The 19,139-nt window shown below is 35.2% G+C and overlaps 2 protein-coding genes and 1 pseudogene across 5 annotated transcripts; 1 reads left to right on the top strand and 2 right to left on the bottom strand.

The window, feature by feature from the left end:
• Positions 1–498: 498 nt before the first annotated feature.
• Positions 499–2,598, bottom strand: LOC147281135 (uncharacterized). The gene is made up of 2 exons (XM_086248677.1): positions 2,355–2,598; positions 499–1,350 (listed from the first exon to the last, which is right to left on the bottom strand). Exons 1-2 carry the CDS (start codon positions 2,422–2,424, stop codon positions 665–667), a joined length of 756 nt encoding a protein of 251 aa, XP_086104803.1. The 5' UTR covers positions 2,425–2,598; the 3' UTR covers positions 499–664.
• Positions 2,599–4,424: 1,826 nt separating this feature from the next.
• Positions 4,425–6,961, bottom strand: LOC147281134 (uncharacterized; annotated as a pseudogene).
• An 11-nt stretch (positions 6,962–6,972) lies between these two features.
• LON1 (lon protease 1) lies at positions 6,973–15,177 on the top strand. Of its 4 annotated transcripts, none has more exons than XM_086247399.1 (21): positions 6,973–7,101; positions 7,219–7,482; positions 7,930–7,995; positions 8,162–8,353; positions 8,474–8,539; positions 8,805–8,846; positions 8,965–9,087; positions 9,380–9,478; positions 9,640–9,705; positions 9,790–9,876; positions 10,053–10,092; positions 10,624–10,795; positions 11,368–11,492; positions 11,691–11,821; positions 11,914–12,018; positions 12,191–12,304; positions 12,712–12,879; positions 12,998–13,099; positions 13,309–13,527; positions 13,889–14,407; positions 14,682–15,177. In XM_086247399.1, the coding sequence occupies exons 1-21, from the start codon at positions 6,988–6,990 to the stop codon at positions 14,865–14,867; spliced, it is 3,000 nt and encodes a 999-aa protein (XP_086103525.1). In that variant the 5' UTR covers positions 6,973–6,987; the 3' UTR covers positions 14,868–15,177. The 4 variants fall into 4 exon arrangements, with proteins under 4 accessions (XP_086103525.1, XP_086103524.1, XP_086103528.1 ...); XM_086247398.1 differs by having other exon boundaries at positions 13,877–14,407; XM_086247402.1 differs by having other exon boundaries at positions 6,993–7,482.
• The last annotated feature ends 3,962 nt before the right edge of the window (positions 15,178–19,139 follow it).

Below are 19,139 nucleotides of genomic sequence, written 5' to 3'. Positions count from 1 at the left end.
TCAATTTTTTTTATTCTATAATGTTGATTTTTTTGGTGTTTCTCGTTCCCGAGACCCATTATTGTTAGAAGAATTTAAAACTCTGATATTTCTACTCAAACTAAACTACCCATGACAAACATAACAGCCACACACTAGTGCTGCCCAAATCCACAAACATAGGCTGATAGACCCATCTCAATGTAAGAATTGTTTGGGGTGTACACTTTTTACCCATGTCTCAGCTAAAGACTAAAGTAGTTTGATGAGATGTTCAAGCCTAGGCCCAAGGGTTGCCATAACCAGTGAAGAGTGAGAACTCTTCTATTTCATTCCTCAAATTAATCTCTGGATAAGTAGTGTTTACAATCATATATATATATATATATATATATATATTATCAAGCAACATTAGGAGAGGGAAATTTGAGCTCCCGACCTTGGAAGGCTCAACAGTTGCAACCCTTCTTCTTTTTTCTGAATTTCCATAACAAACAAAAGATAAAATGCAAGAAAATTATAACGAAATTGTGTTTATAGATGAATTTTAAAGAGAACTTTCAGTATAAGAATGATGCGTGCAACTGTATGGAAATACCATCGGTTGAATTATACACAAACTTGAACAAGTCACTGAAACTACAGCTTATATGGCATCTACAGAATAAAATTACGAGTAAGATAATCATAGTTCAGAATATTCATATTGGGTTTCAGAGATCTCAGAGGCTTCGGCTTCAGGGCTCACAAATGTAGCAAAAGAGTCATCAGAAGCTTTAGAACTTTCATAATCAGGAGCTTCACGAACTTTAATATTTTCGGGTAGACCAACTATGAGCAAGTAATTGAGTCCATTAATCACATCATAGATCATCAATCCAATCCTACCTCCTACCCAACTTCCAAATTGACTTCCCACAAGGTAACCAAATCTCCGAAGCCTTTGCTCCCCTAGAAAGCCTCCAGCATAAGTGCCCAACAGGGAGCCAACTCCCCTGGAGGACGCTTCTGTTACTGCAGCACCATAATATAGAGCTTCAGAAAAGTCCCATCCAGAAGAGATAATAGGACCCATTATCCGCTTGGCTTGCCGACTTGCCATTTTCGCTGCCTTTTCTCCTGCTTTCTGTGCCTCCTTGGCTGCATCTTTAGGAGCAAAATTCTGTGACAATGCTTCAGTCAATGCACCTTCAATTGCTTTATGCCTTGCTGCCTCGACATGAGCGGCTCTGATGTTGTTGGCATAGAGCTTCACTCCCTGTTTCACACTACAAGCTAGTGTTCCACTACTCATATCAAAGCAGTCCATGATTGTAAACTTCCCACTCCGAGATGAATACTCTTCCCCAACCATCTCCCGACATTTTTCAGCTACGGGAAAAAAGAAGTAAAAAACGATAAGAGTATACTCTAAATAAGAAGTAGATACAATGATAGATACAGTCTCTCTCTCTCTCTCTCTCTCTCTCTCTCCCTGGATTCATGTGGAGAACATAATACTACGAAAATGCTAAGAATTGAATATTATATTATGCATCTTAGTAAATCACAAATGTTACAAAAATCCTAAAACGAGTGTAAATTACAGACTGTAAGCAAGAACATCTGTAAAATAATATGTAGAGAAACATTTATTTATAGCTCAATTCAACCAGAATGCATGTAATATTTCAACAACTGAAAATTAACATCAAAATGGTGATTCATCTTTCTAGTTATCAGCTCGGGTCTCTAAAAAAAGCAACTGCCCCATCCCCTTCAACAGACTCATTTCAAAAAAATATAATGAAAATACAGAGAATAACTACCCCATAAAACAGAACCCCAAAAAAAAAAAAAACCACTGTTACTAAGTCATTCCCAAGGGTTGGGAACGAGACAGGAACTACAGCATTATGGTAATGGGTGATTGCTACTTCGTTTCATTATGTTTCATACATAGAAAAATCATGTGACCGCAAAGATTCTAAAAGAAACCTGATTATATATCACACATTTCAATTGCTCTTGTTCACTACGCAATGCACTTGGTGGTCAAGTAATCAAATCATCAAATGAGAGGTGTAGTTCAACAGCAAATAAAAACCGACTGTGTATGACTATGATCTTATTATTCAGAACATAACAACGGATATAATCTAGGTTGTTGAAGTTTGGGATTTTAGATTAAATCCCTCGCATTTTCGCTGCAACCAAACATGAAGAGTATGATTTGAGATCCAGTATTCTCAAAAATGACAGTTTTTTACAAATTCAATCAGCTAAGAATTTCATTTCCCAGTGGAGAGTATATGCAAAAATTCAAATTTCAATTCTAATTACCGTTTTCAAACACACACACACACATATATATATATATATAAATATATGTGTACCTGCGATACTGAGGGCGATGATGCCAACTATGAATAGCAGTAATTGGATTCTCCTCTTCTGGAAATCCATGGGGTATCAAGCACTTTAGAAAGGAAAGAAAAGCCTAATCCTAAATTTGGGTCTCTATAGTGAATGAAAGATGGAATGAGAAGGTGATGATATTGAGATTTAAATTGGAAAGCTTCAAGAACAGGGAAGAATCTGTAAGCCGTGTGTATCAAAAAAGTCACGACTCCAGATTTCTTTGCTAATGTGGAAATCGATTTGTCAAGTCAACAGACAAAACGCACCGTTTTGCTGTAGTTTAGCTTTCTTTTCGATTTCTTATTTCATTACGTGTTTCCCTTCTCAATTTTCTTTGGGTTCTTTTGTCATATTTAGTAGGCTTAATTATCAATTTACCATCCAAAATTATAACTCATTCTCACTTTACCACCTGAAAGTTTTTTTGTCCCAGATTACCACCTGTAACTTACACTAGTGTCCCATTTTACCTTGTTCCGTCAACAATTCCGTTAATACTGACGTGGCGCGCTGGATGTGCGCCACGTGTCACATCTTTTTTTGTATTTTTGTATTTTTATAAATTTTAAAAATTAATTAAAAATAGCTCCGAGCTTAGAAAAATACACGGAAAATTCCTACTGACTTGTCTTGACTAGTACTAATTTACTATGGGGTCAAAATGCCAATTTTCCCTCTAAAAATTTCCAAAAAATTTGGAAAGTCTAAATTTATTTCTAGAAAATTAAAATACTCTAGACTCTTTAGAAATTCATAGAATAATCTCCCGAACTCCAAAAAATATGAGGTCTGCACCGTTAGTCTTCTAAAAACTAACAATACCTTTCTCGTGAACACTTGCTACCCAAAAGACCTCTCGGTCTTAGAGGAAAATAAAATTCCCTATAAAATAAATTCTAGAAAAATTCTAGAATTTCTGTAAAGTCTCAAAATAATTCTCTAAAACAGGCTTTTGATAATTTTTCAAAATATTTTTGAGAATTTGTCCAAGAGTTTACGAAAATTCTATAATTTTTTCTAGAATTTATTTAATAGAGGAAAATTTATTTTAATTTTTTAGAAATAAATTTGAACTTTCTAATTTTTTTGGAAATTTTTAGAGGACAAATTGGTAATTTAACCTTATAGTAAATTAGTGCTAGTCAAGACGAGTCCGTATAAATTTTTCGTGTATTTTTCTGAGTTCATAGTTATTTTTAATTAATTTTCAAAGTTTATAAAAATAATAAAATGCGAAAAATAAAAAAAGATGTGACACGTGGCGCACATCTAGCGCGCCACGTCAGCATTAACGGCCAGATCGTCAGCATTAACGGAATTGTTGACGGAACAAGGTAAAATGGGACACGGATGTAAGTTACAGGTGGTAATCTGGGACAAAAAAATTTTCAAGTGGTCAAGTGGGAATGAGTTACAGTTTTGGACTTTTGGGTGGTAAATCGATAATTAAGCCTATTTAGTACCTAAAACTTTGACTATTATCTTAATGTGGTATCTAAATTTTTATTTGTCTCAATTGAGTACTTAAATTTTTATTTTGTGTCTAATAGATACCCATGTGAATTTCTGTTAAAATTGTTAACAAAAGTTAGGGACAATATAGTCACTTCAAAAAAATTATTTTTTAATTATAATTTTTTGTTTTTTTTATTTGTTGTGTTTTTTTTATAATTTTAAACATATAAAGAAATAATTAAAATATAATTTTTTTAGTGACTATATTGTCCCTAACTTTTGTTAACAATTTTAACAGAAATTTATTTAAGTAACTATTAGACACAAAATAAAATTTAGGCACTCAATTGGGACAAATAAAAGTTTAGATACCACATTAAGATAATGGTCAAAGTTTAAGTACTAAATATAAAAAAAAACCCATTTTCTTTTTTGGGTTAATGGGGGGAATAAAAGCCTTTCCAACAGAACAACTTAAAATTAAAAAAGAAAACAAGAAAAAGAAGCTTGATAATAAAGTTCCAATGGAGGATTGATTACATACATATATGGTTTTAATTAAGTTTTCCAAACCATAATAACCTAAAAAATTGAAATAATAATAGTTTAATACAATTTTTGGACCTCCCATTCATTTGTTACATGGCACATTGCCAATTTCTTGTTATAATTACAAAGTTTGGTAATTGAAAAAACAGTAAATTAGCTCCCCAGCATACACTGATGACTGATGTGATTGTCTGCTGAAAGGAGTTTGAGAGTTGCACTGCGAATTCATTGTCCCTCAACTTTGTGATGGTTTAGGCTTCTGCTCTAGTCCACTGTCTATCTAGGTTCTTGCAAGTCATCACACCACAACCAAGCATTCAATCACAACAATAATATTATTTACTGAATCAAATAGCCAAAAGGCCTACAAATTCCAATAGAATGACAGTCAAATTAGTAACAGGACCCCCCAGTCTTGTTTCCTCCATGAGATTTCTCAGAGCTGGAAAAAGCTTGAAGCCATGGTATATAACGATCGGTATGGAAGTTTGCCCAACATTCTGCATAGAATCATAGACCTTGTAGAGATTTTTAAGTACACTTAATGGTGTGGAGATTCTTATGTGAATGACCATCGTTGGATCTGGATACAGACATGTCTCCTTAGCATCAAAAGAAGGCTTTGTTGTGGTGAGACTGAAACCAATTCAATTTCTCATTTCAATGTTTAAGAGCTAGAGAGAGTATACAGGTACCCCTCTATATCAGGAACAAAACCTTGTATACAGGGTGCCCCTCTATATCAGGAACAAAACCTTTATCTATCATTTCCTCTTTTACTATTTCATAAGTAGTTCGATTTGGGGCCAACCCTTTCTCCAACATCTCATTAAGAAGCCTATCTGCATCTTCAAGCTTGTCCTTCTTACAATATCCCTTGATCAACACATTATATGTTACTACGTTTGCCAGCTTCCCTTCTTTCTCCATCTGTGCTCTCAAATTCAAAGCTGCCTCGAGGTTTCCTTCCCCGCAGTAGCCATCCATGAAAGTATTGTATGTCAAGGGAGTTGGACTCAAACCCCTTTCGAACATCTCATTGAAGAGTCTTGCTGCCCGTCTTGACTTCCCATCTTTGCACAATGCATCTATTAATATATTATATGTTAGGAGATCGGCTTTCAAGTCCTTAACCTCCATTACATGTAAAAGAATAATTGCCGGTTGCATGTTTCCCTGTCTACACAAACCAGCAATCTGGCAGTTAAAGGTCAAAGTGTCTGGGGAAACGCCTTCCTCTAATATTGACTTATACAGCACATATGCTTCCTCCATCATCCCATCCTTACAATAAGTAGCATATTATACGTTATAACATCGGGCGCCAAGCCTTGATTTCTAATGTCATCAAACAACTCTTTAGCTTTGTCCATCATCTTCTTCTTACAAAACCCATTTATAAGTGCATTGTAGGTAACAACATTTGGCTTAAAACCCAGGTTAAGCATTTCATCCATCAAAGCACAAGCCTTGTCAAGCTTCCCATTGCAGCATAACCCATCAATCAGTGAATTATACGTACACACATTGGGTTTCAAACCCTGCCTCCTTATTCCCTTAAACACCTTCATCGCAGCTTCTACATTCTCATCTTCACAGAACCCATTAATCAAAGTATTAAAAGTAATCACATCCGGGCAAATATTATTTTTCACCATCTCCTTCAAAATGGCATCAGCTTTGTACATCTTCCCCACCCCACCCTTTTTCCAATACCCATCAATGAGAGTATTATAAGTAATCACATTTGGTGAAATCCCCCAAGCCTTCATATCCTTAGTAACATCCTTTGCCCTGTCCAATTTCCCAACTTTACATAACCCATTGATCACAATATTAAAAGTTACCAAATTAGCCCCAATTCTCCTCTTAATCATCTCTCCGTACACATATTCAACACCCAATTTCATTTTCCTTCACCAAAACTTTTAACAATGGGTTACAAACTTACAAGACAAAACTGATAACTTGAACTCATAATCACCATCTCTCTGAAATGCTTGAAAGCCCAAATGGGTTTTCAAATTTTTCACATATACCAACACCAGTATATCACTTATAATGGAATTTGCACAAAGCTGGTTGCTACACATTGAAAGCATGTGAAAATTGAAGAATTTGGATGCTTTTCATTGTAACAAACCTATCTAAGAAATCTCTGATTTTTGAGTATTTTTTGGCGATTGCTAGGGAGTGCAAGAGTTTACAGGTGAGTTCAAGATTGTATGTAACATTGTGATACTTCTGGGACCAGCAGAAGTACCTGAATATCAGCTCTGGGTCAGCTCCTGAGTCGAACAGTTGGTGAAGAAGTGCGGCAAAGTTTGAGTCTTTGAGATGGGTTGTGAGCTCTGACCAGTCTCGCTTTGCTAATAGCTCTGAAACGAGTGGAAGGTTGAAGGACTGTGAGATGGGGATACAATATGAGGAACAGAGATGCCTAAGATTCTGTTTATTTCTCGGGAGAATTTTAAGAAAGTTTCTCGAGAAAATTGTGGGATTTACGTTTAGATACATTTTGCGCCAAGAAACGAGCCGTGGCCTCTGTTTTGTAGTTCTTCCAAATAGCAGGGGTAATTTCGTCAACTAAAAAGACAAGGGTTTATGAAGGGCTTTAAGACACAAAACTTGAAAAATCCGTCTCCGTTTCAAAGTAGTTTCAAGTTCTACGTCAATGGCGGTTCTTCTGTAACAGAGAACCACGAATGCTCCCCTAGGGTTACCAACAAACCCTAAACCCTAAATTAAATTTCCAATTTTTTTCCAATTTTTCTGTCTATTCAGTACCACAAACAAATGCTGAAGCTCCTCTCGTCTTCCTCATCATGCCTCCAGGCCCGAGTCCACAGCCTGGGCCCTAACTTGCTCCGGCCAGGGCCCACCGAGCCCGCCTCGCCGTTTCTCCGAGTTCTTAACTCGCTCAACGGGTTTACTCAGCCTAGTATGACTCGCCGAGCGTTTTTTTGCTCGGACGCGAAGGACGGGTCTGATCAGGTGGTGGAAGTTGAGGCCAAGCAGGCGGGAACCGAGGCCGAGGCCGAGTCGAAGTCTTCGTCGGCAATTGTGTCCACATATCCCAGACCCGAAGATTATCTAACGGTTGGTTGGCTCTGAAAGCTTTGGTTTTGCTCAGCGGTCTGTTTGGACTCGGACAAAATGGAGGGAATAAGAGAGAATTTTTTTTAACTTTGATTACTTTTTGTTTTTGAATTATAACATTTCTCAATTGGTTTTGAGGAAATTTCGAAGGTTTAAAAATATCGAAAGAATTTTCGATTTTGTTGGAAATTTAAATTAAAACAATTCAAACTTTTAACAAAATTTTAATAATTTCATTTTGTTAATATTTCGAAACTTAAAAAAAAAATTCCAAGAAATTTTCGAAATTTAATTCCATGGTTTATATGTGTTTTTTGTGTTGTTAAGAGTTTTATTAGTTCGTGGTGTGGTTAATTAAGTACTTGAGTGAAATAACTCAATTGTGTGGCATGCTTGTGTAGTGTTTGCTTTCCTTGACACTTTTTTTTTCTATGACCTTTGGGGCAGGTTTTAGCTTTGCCATTGCCGCATAGACCACTGTTTCCAGGGTTCTACATGCCAATTTATGTGAAGGTAAACGAGATTATTGAGTACATTGAAAATCAAGCTGGTCTTTTGGTTTACACTTCAAGTTTTGATATATTTCAATTCGTATTCTTTGACCATGCACTTGTAGCATTCATTAGCTTTGTGGTAATAAAGGGAATTGAGACTGACTAATGTATTGCTTTTCATGTAGGATCCGAAATTGTTAGCAGCTTTACAGGAAAGCCGAAAGCGGCAAGCTCCATATGCTGGTGCTTTCCTCATCAAGGATGACCCGGGGACCGATCCTAGTTTGGTATCTGGTTCTGAAACAGAAAAAAACATACATGACTTAAAAGGGAAAGAGTTGTTTAATCGTCTGCATGAAGTCGGTACGCTTGCCCAGGTATCTATTGTTGCCCCCAAGTTTCATGTGTCCTTAATTCTGTGGATTAACTTGACATCCGTCAATTAGAATTTCCTTTCAATATTTGATGTTGTTTTCACTTGTATCTTCATGTATCAGATTTCAAGCATCCAAGGAGACCAGGTTGTCCTTATTGGTCACAGGCGACTTCGAATTACAGAGATGGTGAGGGGAATAATCAGTAAGAATGAACTTTCAATTAATGTGTTGAAAAGTCCTATCTATCACTGTTTTCGTATCACCTCATATATGCGTCATGATTCATTTACAAATATTTCAATGAACTGATTAAAACATTTGAGTCTAGTGAAGCTTTTCAGAATTCAAGTATATGTCCCCTAGATTTTTGTACATGCACATGTGTGATACAAATTAGTATTTTGTTTGAGATAAAATAGTTAAACTGAGCAAAGTTATGGCTTTTCTACAGGTTGACGAGGATCCCCTGACTGTAAAAGTTGACCATCTCAAGGCATGATGCCCATATGTTAATTTATTTTTTTCTGAATCAATTATTAACTTTGGGAGGTTGCACATATCTTATATATTTTCTTTCCATTTTTCTCATCTGGCTATACTTTACATTGCAGGATAAACCATATAACAAGGATGATGATGTCATAAAGGCAACATCATTTGAGGTTATATCAACCTTAAGAGATGTTTTGAAGACTAGTTCCCTTTGGAGAGATCATGTTCAAACATACACTCAGGTTTGTTTTGTTATTCACGATGTTGATATATCCTAGGGTCTTTGTTCTTGTATGCTTATTTGCTTTATCACCATTATCTTTGTCATGTAAAATCTTTTTCTCCCCTCATCTTGGAGTTTCCCTTGTTTTTAATGAGTTGATGAAGTAATTAACATGTGACTTATATTTTTACAAGAGTGACCAACTTAGTGAGAAGAAGTGTTTTACATGCATGTCTGTGTTGATATATTTGATCACTTGGATTCACAAATTTGCTTATGTTAACTTTCTCCTATTATTTCAATTTGGGCAGCATATTGGTGATTTTAATTTTCCAAGGTTGGCAGATTTTGGAGCTGCAATATCTGGTGCAAACAAATTGCAATGCCAGAAAGTGCTTGAAGAGCTAGATGTAAGTATCACTCAATCATAGCTGGGGTGGCCGATATTAGAGAGCTCTTTTTATGTTTACTCTTAGAAACATTTTAAGTCAAGCATTGTATGTTGTAAAATATGTGAATCTTCAAGCTTCTTATATTCAGAATGCTTTTTAACTCTCTAATTTTTACTCAGGTGTATAAACGCTTAAAGCTCACACTAGAGTTAGTGAAGAAAGAGATAGAAATCAGCAAGATTCAGGTATGTCATGCTAATATGTTAGTGTTTTTGTACTTTACATACATTCCCCACCTTAGTTTGATTCTCTTTATGGGTCACACTTAGGAATCTATTGCAAAAGCAATTGAAGAGAAAATAAGTGGGGAACAACGCCGCTACTTGTTGAATGAACAACTGAAAGCCATAAAGAAGGTACATGTCTCCACCATCATCATATATATGTTTTATGTCATGCCATGTCAGTACTGCTTCTCCATTGGCTTTGTATGATAATTTATCAAATAATCTGTTCACTTTGTAGTGAGTTTTGTTTCAATTTCTTTCACCATTGGGCTTTATTGGAATATATTTGGCTTGACATGATGTAGGAACTGGGATTGGAGACAGATGACAAAACAGCACTTTCTGGTTAGTTATTTTTGGACCTAGATACTATACATAAATATTTACACTTATATGCATACCGTTGTACAGGAAGTCACACTTGGTATGCTTGTTTGTTTGCACAGGAAGTTCTTTAAGACCTAGTTATGTACTTTAAGGTTTGGTGTTTAGTTTTCAATTGATGTAACCAACTGATAATATCTGTTATTTTTATAAGAAAATGATAATTTTCTGTAATGACCCCTTTGTAGGGTAAAGGATGTTTATAAATACAAATTGATGTGGGATATACATATGTATTGGATGGTGTGATTGTAAAATGCATATAATAGGGCTGAGAACAAATTTGTCTGACGCTAAATATTCTGTAACTAGCATGCTTTCAAATCTGTGCGCATCATGGTTGTATGCTCTTGGTGCTTTTTCATTTCAGTTCTAATCTGGTATGACTCGAGCATTAATGTGGAAGACATTGATAAATTATTCTAAAGATTGTTTTCATATACATAAAGGTAACTGTAACTGTTAGATTGCTTTTCTTATCCTGTGGTGCAGCAAAGTTTAGAGAGAGGCTTGAACCAAACAGGGAAAAATGCCCACCTCATGTTTTGCAAGTTATAGAAGAAGAGCTTACAAAACTTCAGCTGTTGGAGGCCAGTTCGAGTGAATTTAATGTGACTCGTAATTACCTAGATTGGTTGACTTCAATTCCCTGGGGAAATTACAGGTTTTTGCACTACTCAATTCAGTTAATCTTATTGGGAAGGATCTATGAGATTTTAATGTTTTCCATTTATTAAACACTGTTGCCACACTTGCGATTTCTGATAATGGTTTAGGATTTCATCTTGTCAGTGTACCCTTAGTTTTTGATATATGAGGGTAGGATAAGAGGGATATGGTGAAACTGATATGATGTAAAGGATTTTTGTAAACTATGGTGCTATCATAACTATGAAATCTGTTGTTGAAAGGGAGTATCTGTAATGAGTATTTATTTATATAATCTAAAATGGGATATAGGGGATACTAGCGTGAGAAGTTTTTAAAGATACTATATAAGGGATATTTGTTGAGCTACTATATTGTTATTTTGTTATTTTATTGAAGAAACAATCAATTCCATATTAATCAATATTTGATTAATTGGTTTGAGGTTGTCGACAAAAAGATTTGTCTAAGTCACTTTCTTTCTTTTGTCCTAGTTACTTATCTAGTTACTTATCGTGCCCCCTTATTAATATTTGACCATCTAATAGATTTCCAATATAATAAATCATATCTCAATTGCATATGCAGTGATGAGAACTTTGATGTTCTTCGGGCTCAAACAATTCTCGATGAAGATCATTATGGATTAACTGATGTAAAGGAAAGGATATTGGAATTCATTGCCGTGGGAAAACTCAGAGGAATCGCACAAGGTTGCTATCATTTTCTTCTTCCATATTTGTCTAGATTTTTAGGCATTGTCCACAGCATGCCATGGATTGGCCCAGTTTTTCCAGACACCGATCTTAGCTCTTATTTGATATTTATTTCTGAGGTAGTAACAAATGCTGCAATCCTGTGCTAGTTATCATAACAGTATGGATTATTGATGTTTTGCTTATATATCACAGGAAAAATCATTTGTTTCTCTGGTCCACCTGGAGTGGGGAAAACCAGCATTGGTCGTTCAATTGCACGTGCCTTGAACCGTAAATTCTTTCGATTTTCTGTAGGAGGATTAGCTGACGTCGCTGAAATTAAGGTATTTGGAAACCTTGCTACACTGAAATATTGATAAACAGCTGTACATCATGCAGCTATATCTTATAAAATTACTTTGAAAATTACATCCAGGGGCATCGTCGAACCTACATTGGTGCTATGCCAGGAAAGATGGTGCAATGCCTTAAAAATGTGGGAACAGCTAACCCTCTAGTACTGATTGATGAGATTGACAAGGTAATATATGGCTGGTTGGCTTGCTTCATATTGTAACTGAGAGATATCATGCTCTGGGTCTATTTTGTAGTCCAAAGTGAGTAGTTTATAAAATGCTTATCTACAAAGGACGTAAATGGCAAGTTTCATAATAAGTTGATGATTATTGAAATTTGCCTTGTTTTGTGGGCAGTTGGGAAGGGGACATGCTGGTGATCCGGCAAGTGCTTTGTTGGAGCTTCTTGATCCAGAGCAAAATGCTAATTTTCTGGACCATTATCTTGATGTTCCAATTGACTTATCAAAGGTTAGTTTTGTTGGTGAATTGAGGCATTTGATGCTTTATTTTTCAATTAATATAATTGCCATTCCAAGCCATCTGGTGTATGTGCATGTGAGTGTTGAATTGGTAGAATTTTAAGACTAGAAGGAAGGGATTGGCGTCCAATTTTGTTACTCTCTCTACCTAGTGCAAGATAAGTGTATGCATCTTATTATCTCCAACTTGGTACTTTAAACACTGTTACATGAAACAAGAAATTGATCGTAAAGAAGATGTGGGAACCAATTATGAAATTTTGTACGTGATGCATCTGAAAGTGTCCATGTAAGTTGTGGCATGGATGAAATGTAATAAGGATGAAGAATGGTTTCTTTCGTTCTTCTATCTCTTCTTTTTAACCTGATAACCGTGCTTTGAAAATTTTATCGCAGGTTCTGTTTGTATGTACAGCAAATGTTGTGGAGATGATACCAAATCCTCTCTTGGATAGAATGGAGGTCATTTCCATCGCTGGGTATATTACTGATGAGAAAATGCACATTGCTAGAGACTATCTGGAGAAGACCACACGTGAAGCATGTGGCATCGAACCTGAACAGGTACTGGTATCTGCCTCTCTGTGTGTGTGTATGCGCGTGGGGTGTTTTTTATATGTATATATATATATATATTATACTTTATTAGTTCCCATGTATATTAAAATTAATATGTTTTCAGGTTGAAGTGACCGATGCAGCTCTTCTTGCTCTCATAGAAAATTATTGCCGAGAAGCAGGTGTTCGGAACCTCCAAAAGCACATAGAGAAGATCTACCGGAAGGTTTGTCAAAAATTTCTAGATATAGATCATTATCACAAACTTGAAACTGTATAATATGATGAACCATAAAAACATATATCCACATGATTTAAGGTTTGCCTATGGTTTTCTTAGGTCCAGGGATTGGAAATGCAACCTTATTGAACAGTGATATGCATTAGGTTCCTTAAACAATGATATGCTTTAACCTATTTTGTATGGTTTGGCAGATAGCTCTGCAACTTGTTAGACAAGGAGCTTCAGATGAACCTGCAGTTGAAGTTCAGGTTGCAGAGACTGATGAAGCCAAAGTAGAAGATGTTGATAAATTAGGTCAAAACGTGGTTGCTAGTGAGAATCAATCTCCCACGACTCAGAGTGATCTTCCAGATGAACCTGCAGTTGTTGAAGTTCAGGTTGCAGATACTGATGAACCTATGGATTCAAAGGTATGTAATAATTTTAAAGTTACTGGGTAATGGGTTACTCCACATGAGAAATGCTGTAGTTAGGTATTTATTGAAAAATTGCTTTACTTATTGCAAGATTTAGCAATCTTTATGGACCTCCAAACTGAGAGAGTTTGAAAAGATTTTTATTTTATTTGTAATATGTAACTTTTTTTAAAAAGAAAAATATACATACCATGGAGGATGTGCAAGTTCCACATAGTATTAACACTTGTTAAAACTGCCTTTTTGGTAGATACCTTTTGCCTTGGGAGTTACTTTGAATTCAATGTTTTCATTTCTGCTGTCTGAATTTGTGTTCACCCACTGAAGGATTTGATGGTTGTAGTCGTGTTTACAGGATGCAAAAGAAACTGGGAAAATTCAGGAAAGTGAGGCAACAAAAACAGTTGAGAAAGTACTTGTCGATGCATCAAACTTGGCTGATTTTGTCGGCAAACCTGTTTTCCATGCTGATCGCATCTATGATCAGACTCCAGTTGGAGTTGTTATGGGTCTTGCTTGGACTGCAATGGGTGGTTCTACCCTGTATATAGAGACCACTCAGGTTGAGGAAGGAGACGGTAAAGGAGCCCTTCATGTCACTGGTCAACTTGGAGATGTTATGAAAGAAAGTGCCCAAATTGCCCACACTGTTGCCAGAGCAATATTGCTCGAGAAAGAGCCAGACAACACTTTCTTTGCCAATTCCAAGCTTCATCTCCATGTTCCTGCAGGGGCCACACCAAAGGATGGGCCTAGTGCTGGTTGCACCATGATCACATCCATGCTGTCGGTTGCCATGAAGAAGCCTGCCAAGAAGGATTTAGCAATGACAGGGGAAGTAACACTAACTGGGAGGATCCTTCCAATTGGCGGGGTATGTTACTATTATTTATTTATTATGATTTTAAGTTGCATGATTTACTGCTATATTCTTTATTTAGGAAATTTTAATATGCAGGTTCTCAGCATTTTCATAAATAAACTTCAATAAAACCCTGTCAAAATGAGTTCTAATTGCCACAGCTTGTGCTATAGGATTCTAAACCATGGATGTCTGTTTTTTATTTCCATATTTTGTTGTGTTGTGCTTGGAGTACATTGTGGTGCATCTCAAACTCATGGAAATTTCATCTTTGTAAACAATTTAGGTTAAGGAGAAAACGATAGCAGCAAGGAGAAGCGAAGTGAAGACCATCATATTTCCATCAGCTAACAGGAGGGATTTTGATGAGCTTGCCCCTAATGTAAAAGAAGGTCTTGATGTTCACTTTGTAGATGACTACAATCAGATATTCAATTTGGCTTTCAGCGATGACCAGAATAAGGAAAAATAAGCCATTCTTCCCCACTAATTCTCAAGATAGAACTTCAATTGTCATACATAAGCGGTGGGTGTTTGCTGTGAACTTCAATTGTCAGGGACCATGCCCATTTTCATCAGGACGGTACTAGAACAAGTAATAGCTGAGATAAATCAATTGGATGGTGGTGATATGCTCATTTTTTTTTTTTATTCACTTATCTTTTTCTACTATTCTTGTAAAATTGAAGCACCCATTTGCCCCATTTTGTAGCATAACATTATTCTTCACCAGAATATTAAGGGTCTGAGTCTGAAATGAATGAGATAGACAAGTTTTTGAAGTACTCTGCTTATATTTAATAAATATTGAAGTTTGCTTTCATACTCCTTTTGGAAGCTGGATATGGATGATTCAAAATAGTTGAGATTGGTGGTTGTCTGTATCCCTGTGTGTGTATGTGTGTGAACGATTTGATTGCATATTTCCTTATCTCAGTAGCAGGTACAAAAATCATAATTTTCAATCCAAAATAGATGGAATAAAGTACTTGAAAGGAGTGTTAGAATCCTGATCAGTGGTGTTTGACAAGGCCATTTTCTCTATGAGGATCTTGATTTTGTTGTCATTGACACTTGGATTCACAAAGAAGTGGGTCCTGGTTAGACCCCTTTCTTTGTGGGTCTGCCTCATTGGACGGTTAGAGAGTGGGTCGGTAACATCTTTGAGTGTCAACTGTTTTGGAGATAAAGAAAACCCTTTTTTCTTTCTGGTGAGTGATTTTGAAGGAGATTAAGACTACACATCACTCTACAATCTTTTGCCACAAAACTATACTATATTTTTTTGTGTTTTTCCTCTCTCTTGCTCTCTCTCCCCTCCCTCTTTTCGACCTCCAATCAAACCCAGCATCAAGATTTGGGCATTGCCACCCACCCATCACCTATCTATACACTTTAGTTTCACATTTGGATTGGATGCACGTTATTCCTATCTGGATGGGATGCATGTTATTCCTCTAAGTACCAATGGAAGGGTAAAGAATTTAATAATATAAATTGATATATTATGTTCTCATACTGTAAATTTGAATTATTAATTAATTAAATTATAATTAAATTAACAGTTCAGTTTTCTATCAAACAAGATTAGCAAGCTACTAAACTTGCAAAACATATTAAACTGTTTGATTAAAAAAAAAAAAAAATGAATCTGACGTATAATTGTATAAATGATTGGGAATAGGGCTTTATATGAAATTAGTATGTTTGACACTGGGATACCACTTTTATATCTTGTGCAAATATGCACACATAATGATTGCAATCGTGATGTGAATATGATAGAAGACACATTTCCTTTGGCTTTTGCAGTGATGTCATCACGCGTGCATAACTATCTATATCTCAGCTGAGCTGCACATAATCACAAAAGTGATGTGGATAAGACCTTTTAATGGTGTGATTAACCATCTAAAACATTCATGGAAAATAATTAAAACCATCTAAAATCATTGCCAATAATGAAAACCAAAGCCCATATATAACCTACTAGGGAAACCCCTTTGACTCCCTACCAAGACTGAAAAAGTTGCAGCCTGCAAGAAAGAGAAACCCCAATTTCTAAGGACCCCATTAAGATTTCATGCATGAACCTTCAAGATTAAGTAGCATGCATACAAAACACAAGAGAGAGAGAGAAGAAGGAGAAGGGGTCCACATAGGGTCATAGTTCCACCAAGAAATAATGAAATATATATGAAAGATTGAAAGGGAATGCTTGGTCTTTCAAGTAGTCACAAAGAAATGCCAGTTGAATCTAAGAAATGAAACCATCACTATCAAACCCGTGCTTGGCAATAATTTATTAGAAGTTGAGAGATTAAAACATGTGCGGTATTAGTCAAAAGTGGAGTGCATTTTTTAAAATAGAAATATTGCCATGAAATCCAAGCAAAGTGACTTCATCTTCTTACTTTTCACTTTATATTGAAAATAGTAGGCGCCTAACCACCAGAGCCACCGTTATCCACTCTAAAACTTTCCAGCAGCCAACCCGGTGATCCAAACTCCACGTGGACCTTTAACAATCTAATCATATCAGATATATCCCCATCACTGCCACATCATCCAACTGCAACTCTTTGTAATTCTTTTGAGGCCCAAATTGAAAAGAAAATTTTATTTTGGTCTTTTTCCGGATTATGCCTTAAATATAAGAATAATTATTCTGTATAATCGATATACTGTTATGTGGTATAATTAAACTATATGCTATAATGAATATTATTAATATTATACTCTACAAATATAAACATATCGTCCAATAATATCCTTACACGTTAAATATGTTACACCACGTGACAATATATCGGTTATACACTTATACTAAATAATTTTTTAAATATAGATGAATGTATATGCATTGAGACAGTGAAATAATTAATGTTTCTATTGATTGAGAATATTTATTTCTATATTTAAGGTCTTCAATTTAAAGTCTTTGAAGACAATTGATAAAATTACAATGCTACATATAATAGAAGTTTTCGAGTTCAAATCCTCTGCTCTAATATCCTTTGAAAATGAAAAAAGACAAAGAATTTTGTAAGCCAGGCTCATTAATGGCAATGGTCTGACTGTAGCTCATTCTTTAGAATTTTTACATAACAACCCACCACTACTATAATTATTTGCACAATCATGTCTTTTGGCTACTTCTCACCGACCTATCAAAGTCAACTTAGTTTATTCTGCTTCCAATCATACCAGGCAACACTTTTGCATTACATATATTTTAATGTAAGGTGTATGCACATTGTTTTTTTGTTTTGTTTTTTAAATACTAACTATATGTATTAACAATTTAACATGCACTTGGTTTTGAATTGCCATTCATTCACCTATCACTTATTGCATAACATTTTAATTATTCATTAATTAGGCAAGTGAAGGTACTATCTGAGATCAGCCAGCAAGCGATTCTGTTGCTAATTGCGCAAATCAATTACTAAGTACATTAAGTTTGATGATGTATCAATCACCCAAGTTTTGATTAGAACACAAGTCCATTAAGATTTAAAGAGCTTCTATGGTACGTACAACTGATATCATAGATTTGCCATCCAATAGTAAAAAACTATATCTTACAAAAAATGATATACTCTTAAAACTCATCTAAGATTTAAAAATAGAAGTACCATACTACCATATACAGCGTTTGTGTGTAGTTTTTTTTTTTTTTTAATTGAAGTAAATGATATCATCTAAGAACGACCAATTAAGTTTTTCATTTTATAACTTTTGAAATGTCAACATCATTCATCAGTGGTCTTCTCTAGTCAACTTGCTATTTTCTTAATCTCGTGAAGTAAAGATTATTTTTTTTTTAAGTACTGAAGGAGTAAGTTCCATGAATCCATGCACACGTGGGAGGACTACTATTTTAAAATTCCATGATGACGTGGGATGATTTTTAATCATCTCTCTTTTAATGCGTGTGTGTTAATCACCCACTAATTGAAATCATCCTCTTACGTACGTCTTGTGTGCTAAGTGCTAACATATTGGAGCATTAATTAGCTGCCTAATTATATAATCAAAATTACCGACCTCCATCAAATCTCAGAGTTGCCTTCACTAATCACATGCCACAATTCTTCTAAACACAATATTAATTATTTTTTAGGGCGGCGCAGAACTACAAATACAATGAACAATCCCCATACAAAAATAACAAAAAATAATCCCATATACTTTATTTATTTATTTATTTTTATGATGGACATAGTTTGCATTCTTTAGCCGCCATGGGGCAAATATGGGAAATATATTGCCTGCTATTTGATGTGCAGGGGAGGGTTAACTGTGGAATCAAATTTTATGAGGTATTGCTAAATATTTTCCTTTTTATTTTTCAAAAGTGTCTAATAAAAGATTTTTATGTTATTGGGTTGACTTTAATGGTGAGGTTGGGAACATTTTTGGGAATTCATGAATAGTCTTAAATTCTTAATCATAATTCATAAGTTCACAACTCATATGATATATTTTTTTAAATTTGGAATAATAGATAAGCCTATACTAGTTAGGTAGTTAATAATATAACTCATTCATACTCATATATATGTGCATGCTAATAATCAAATAAAATTTCTTAAGAGGAAATACCTGCTAGAAGGCGTTGGCTCAAACTTGCTTCATTATTTCATAGAACAATAAAGTCAATGACCAACTATTTAATACCAATTCATATTCATGCTTACTTGTACGTTTTTCCTTCCAAATTTTGAGGATATTAATTACT

This window comes from Dryas octopetala, chromosome 6 (assembly GCF_963921425.1).
Source record: "Dryas octopetala chromosome 6, drDryOcto1.1, whole genome shotgun sequence".
Classification (NCBI taxonomy): domain Eukaryota; kingdom Viridiplantae; phylum Streptophyta; class Magnoliopsida; order Rosales; family Rosaceae; genus Dryas; species Dryas octopetala.
This window is presented reverse-complemented; position numbering and strand designations above follow the sequence as displayed.